This window comes from Schistocerca piceifrons, chromosome 1, assembly GCF_021461385.2.
Source record: "Schistocerca piceifrons isolate TAMUIC-IGC-003096 chromosome 1, iqSchPice1.1, whole genome shotgun sequence".
In the NCBI taxonomy this organism is placed as follows: domain Eukaryota; kingdom Metazoa; phylum Arthropoda; class Insecta; order Orthoptera; family Acrididae; genus Schistocerca; species Schistocerca piceifrons.
In genome coordinates, this window is record NC_060138.1 from 1,065,317,915 (window position 1) to 1,065,323,914 (window position 6,000).

General features: G+C 41.7%; 1 protein-coding gene across 1 annotated transcript in view; it reads left to right on the forward strand.

Annotated features, from left to right (window-relative positions):
- LOC124797911 (UDP-glucosyltransferase 2-like) overlaps positions 1 to 5,714 on the forward strand; it is a 133,515-nt gene extending 127,801 nt beyond the window's left edge. The window contains exon 6 of the mRNA XM_047261040.1: positions 5,040 to 5,714. Within this exon, the coding sequence (XP_047116996.1) occupies positions 5,040 to 5,328 (289 nt within the window). The 3' untranslated portion in view covers positions 5,329 to 5,714. The remainder of the gene's footprint in view (positions 1 to 5,039) is intronic.
- The last annotated feature ends 286 nt before the right edge of the window (positions 5,715 to 6,000 follow it).

Here is a 6,000-nt window from a genome sequence, read left to right on the forward strand (position 1 = left end):
ACAACTCACACACAATATGCCAAACATCACAGTTTTCACGAATTTTCAGTGTATTCCTTTGGAAGTTTGTCCACTTTTGACGACTCGGAAATCACTTTAACACCACCTGCCTCATGCAATATTTCCATTTCAGCACAATCACTGCATGAGATAAATACATTGCCACTAATAACGCCCGGTGTCTTAACATTTTCTGCATTTGTCTCGGTACTTCGTTTGTATCGTTAGTAAATCTGCATTTACGTGTCTTGAATTTCAGTTTTGAGTCCATTACGCTTCTTGTTACCTTGTCTTCGGAATTCATCTTTTTTTCTGACTAGGTGTATTAGTAAGCTCTACTCACACATTATCAGTTTCATCACACAATTGTCCCTCATCTCTTGAGTCATTTATTCGATTTATTTATTAGTTTTTTCAGTTTCCCGATTAAGTTTTTCCATTTGCTGGTCGAGTTTTTCACTCTTTTGCAATATCTGCAACAGTAAACGAAAACTAATTCTCATTTTGTAACTCTGCTGGTGCTGAACTATGCGTTTTTGTGTTTGAATCACAAATCTTCTCTTACACAGCTCGCGGAATGATCGAGTTCACAACTCTTTTCTACATTAACTGAATCGTCGAATTGTCCTTCCTCATTAATAATGTCACCATCGTTTTGTTCTGTGTCAGCCATTGTAATAATCTTCACAGTAATCACTGTTCATTGTAATTGATGCCTATGCATAATTTAAATTCGTTAATAATGTTCACAGTTTCTTTCCTAATCAGTCCTAAACAATGTTGAATCCAGTTCGATACGAACTACTACTGTCGCAAATAACTGATGCACACACAATGTTGCTATGCTGTCTTCTCCGATGTAGCCGAAGACAGTGATGAAATCGTAGTGCGAAACATGCGTCGCCACACTTTCTAATGCCCAACTGCATTGATAATTCTTCATGTACAATATGAACAGTGTTATATCTAGGATAATTTGATACTATTTCAGCCAACCGTAATGCTTAGCTTTGTTGAGCAATAATCTTAATTATGGTGACTCAGGATCTCTGTCTGCCCAAATCAGTAACACCACAAAGATTAAACACGATTTATTTATACAAATTCACTTGAAATCGACTTAACATTACAATTTGTTTCGTAATACTAGGCGAGGACCGCCTTGCTACGTCACAACGATCTTACAACCGCTCTTACTCCCACCGCAGCCAGCTTACAACTCTTTGTTCACTGCGCATGTCGCTGTGCATTGTGGGTATTCTGTACCAACATGCTACTGTTCCCATGGACAATGGATGACTGAAAACGAATGATTTGGAATGACGAATCACATTATACTTGTGGCAATGTCAGCATACATCTACGTCTTCATGGATACTCTGCAAATCACACTTAAATGCCTGGCAGAAGCTTCCTCGAAACAGCTTCAGAATAATTCTCGATTATTCTACTCACGAACAGTTCACGGGAAAAACGAAGACCTATATCTTTCCGTGCGAGCTCTGATTTCCTTTATTTTATTATGATGATCGTTTCTCTCTATGTAGGTCGGCAACAATAAAATATTTTCGGATTCAGAGGAGAAAGTTGGTGCCTGAAATTTCGCGAGAAGATCCCGCCGCAACGAGAAACGCCTTTATTTTCATCATGTCCACCACAAATCCTGTATCATGTCCAAGACAATCTCTCTCCATTTTCTTGGTGTCCTTACAGCACAGCAGTACGTCGACGATATTCTACACTCCGTTTTGTTGGCCTTCATGGCAACCCTCCTCGGCTTACATTTCACCAAGACAACCCTTTCAGACCAGAAATACTAAATATTAGATTTTTTGAATTTTCTTTTTTAATTAGATTATTAGACGTACGTCGAGACAGAACAATGTGAAAAACACGTGTCACATACATTAACTGAACACATATGGGGAGGTTTCAAATGCAGCCGCTGTGTATGAAATACCGTAACTTTTTGGTGGTAAAATAAAATGCAGTTTCTTTCTTCGGGTAGGCGTAGGGCTACTTGACAGAGAACACACATCCCTCTGATTCTGTGACGTTCTTTCTTTGTGCTTCAGGATACACAGTTCCTTGAGGTGCTATCTATTGGTAGATGCTTTGCTTCTGTTGTATATTTTTTATATGGTACACCAGTTTTACATTTTTTTAATTAATTAATTAAATTTTTTTTTTTTTTTGCTCATGATACGCTTTGACGTCCAGGAATTTCTGATTAGCTTGGAAAACTATTTGTTACTGCGTACTATCGCCAAATCGAGATCACTGTCTTTAGCTAACACATCATCTCCAATTCTTCGTTTATGTGGCCATGTTGTCCGTAGTTGCTTTACAATTGTTGAGGGTATTTTCGTTCTGTCGTTGCAGCCACAAAGAAGTGCATGTTTTTTGTTTCCACGAGACGCGTCTCGCTTGCTTGAGGTAAAGCATCACCAGTGATCTGTAATTGAGTTATTTACATTTTGATTTGCCTTAAGATTGAAAAACAGTTATTTAGCTATATGTTGATTTTTACTTAAGGTGATTTCCGCTTGATTTCTCGCCGACGTCGTGAAATGCCGTCTGCTAGCACATCATTGATGCTTTTCCTCCTTATACAGTGATAGTTGTAGTCTAATTTTTAGATGCTCTGTAGAATTAAGCATTTTTTATGTTTTACACAGCACACTTTTCCGCACACGACTGTTTTCTGCTTGTTTTTATTCTTCTAAGTATGTATTGTGGTTTGCGTTTTGTAGTGTTGCCAACATAACATTGCTATTAGTTTGTCTTTGACCTTTACTCATTTTTTTTAGTTTATTGTATGAGTGTAATTCTGTTTAATTATGTTGCTGTGTATTTATGTACTGTGTAAGAGTGGTGAAGTTTAGCGGTGATTTCTTTTCGGTGGGTGAGGGAGAAGCCATGATGAGTGGACATAAGTGTTTAGTAGTGTGATGAAGTGTGAGTTGGAGGAGAAGGTGAGGAGCAAGAAATGAAATGAAACTGGAAGGGAGGGGGATTGGGTGGGAGAGTGGGAGAGGGTGAAGGATGGAAAGGGCTCTTTTCTATTTCATGTAATTTCATAAATTATTTTATTAGAGTCTGGTTTCCAATATTTATTTGGTCATTGAGCAACTGTTCATTTTGTGTTAATCATCTCCACTTTCACTGCTGTTTTCAATCTCTGAGTCGGCATCAAAAGTAAACCCTTTCAAAAGGCACGCCAGAATTTCGGCTTCATTTATTCCGCGAGAGTACAACGTGTGAAACTGGAAATACAATAACTTTTTTTTCCTTTATTGTCATTTTATACCTTATACAAGGTAGGCCGGCAGCGGCAAAACTACGCCACTCTTCGGCCACAGACATTACAAGTAGTACAGATGAAGAGATAGAAAAGCAAAAACAAATTGGTGGATAGCAAATAGTAGACACACAAAGTAAAACACATGGAGCCCTTCACAGGCGTAGCGAAATAAAAAAACGTTCAGCACTGATACACAAACATAGATGACAGAAATGACACACGTGAACGAGGAGCACGGACGGTGAAAGACTAAGGCACTAACACGATGGCACACAAAAAACCAATGGCAATGATCTCTGGCACGTGAATGTTCACTGGTCATGTACAAGTCCAGGGACCTACCCTGGTGGAAAAGGTGGGGGAGGAGGGAGAAGGGCGGGTGTAGATGCCAGTGACAGACGAGAGGGGAGGGGGAGGAAAGAAGGTCAGGGGGGTAGGGGATGCCTGGGGGAGAGGAGGGAGGGGGGTAGGGAGGAGCGAGAGAAGGAAGAGAGTGTGCCCTTGGGAAAAAACACGGGGTGGAAAAGGAGGATCAAAATTGGTAGGAGGGATAGATGGAGGAGATGCGGGCATCATCAGGGAGGCGGAGTTGGCGGAAGGCACCTTATGCGAGGGTATGGAGAGTGGAGAGATGGAGAGCAGGTGGGATGTGGGAATACAGGTGCGGCAGCGGACGGGGGTGGGAGAGGATGGGAGATATAAGCGGGTGAGGGGGATCAAGTTTGTGGGAGGTGTAGAGGATCTGTATCCGTTCGAGGAAAAGGAGGAGGTGCGGGAACGGAATGTGGTCATACAGGATCCGTGTGGGGGAGGGGAGTAAATACAACAACTGGCCACAGCTAGTCATGTTGCTCTTAGAGTCGCAGTGCTTTCAAAAGGAACCACTACTACAATCGTGAAAATAAGTACATAAATTTAATTTCTATCGCAATACGCAGAGTATAATTGAACATACCTGATAGAGACAAATTCAGTCACAATTTGAAAACACAGACAGTCGTGGACCGCAGTCAAAAATGGCTCCTATGTTTGGTCGTCTAACTGCTAAGATTTGAAGCATATGAAGTAGTTCAAGCTGCAGCTTCTAGAGGGCAGCACCTATGGTGGCGTGGAAGGTAGCTAGAGATGTAGTTAATGTGCATTTGGCATTTGCCACGAAGTAAGACAGTCGTAGGTAGGTTCAAACGGAACCACATCGTCTGAAAGGGATAATGCCAGCACGCACACAGCGACTTTCTGCTGCTTGTCTTCGTTCGTGTCAAACCCTACTCTGACCGGCAAGGTCATCGGATCTCTCCCCAAATGAGAACATTTGGAGTGTTATTGGTAGAGCCCCCTAATCAGCTCGAAAGTTTGAAGTTCCAACGCCTCAGTTAGATAGAATTTGGCACGATATGCCTTGGAAGGACATCCAACAACTGAGTCAATCAATGACAAGCCGAATAACTGCTTGCATATTATCCAGAGGTGGACTAACGTGTTATCGGCGTGCTCAATTTGTGAAGCACTTTCCCAAGCACCTGCCCTGGAATAAATCATCCGATTTTTTCTGAAACTGTAATCACTTGTTTGTCTGTAGCTGTAAATGACACCTACCAATTCTGTCCCATTTAGATAATTCCTTCGTGGTGCGTCCTTTTTTTTTCTTTTTTGTGTGTGTGTGTGTTTGTGTTACTGTTGTGGCGCCAAGTCAGTGTGTCTCTAGTGGTGCTGTGCGGCTGGCGTGACGTTGCAGGTACCGGCAGCGGGCAGCGGAACTGTCACGGTTGTTCCGCGACCAGCCACAGCCGCCACTGGAGCGCGCTGTCTACTGGACGGAGTACGTGCTGAGGCACGGCGGCGCACCGCACATGCGCAGCGCGGCGCTCGACCTCAGCTGGTGGCAGCTGCTGCTGCTCGACGTCGCGGCCTTCGTCGTCGTCTGCGCGCTGGCGCCAGTCTTCCTCTGCCTCTGTGTGGTCCGCAGGTGTCGCCGCCCGCGCGCCACACGTGCAGCCTACGCTGAGTCGAAGAAAAAGCAGTGACGACACCGGCGCTTCGAGGCCCAAGATACCTTTTTGAGTTCAGTGGGGTCAATCACTCGCACGCCATATAATCTGACTTCTCCCCACTGCAGTTATGTCAATACAATCAAAAAAAATTCTCTGCATTCATCAGAACAAAAAATTAGCAATTTGTGCAACACAGCATTCTAAATAGTGGATGAATTGATATGCTGAGTATAAAACATAACTAATATTTTAATGAAAATTTTGAAGCATTACAATTCGCATACAAATTTTCTTTGCTTTAGATTAGATTAGATTTACTTTCATTCCAATTGATCCGCAGTGAGGAGGTCCTCCAGGATGTAGAACGTGTCAGAAAAGCAATAATAATGGCAAATATTTACAACTAAAACAGATAAGCTAATGTACCTTCCACAGGTTCCAAGTGGAATAATCCTCATTTTTTTTAATGAACACTGTATGAAAGAATCATTTTGGAACACTCATTTACTAAGATCGCATTAATGCACTGCATTTAAAAATTAAAAAAAATGTTTTATTTATTTATAATGTAATAAACATATAATATAACTACTACAATATTTGCTGCAATTTTGTCATATGATGACATAGTTGGAGACCATGGCTCTTATTTGAAGACAAATGTTGATGGTGTTATATTTTAGGACAATTAATCTGTAAAAAAAC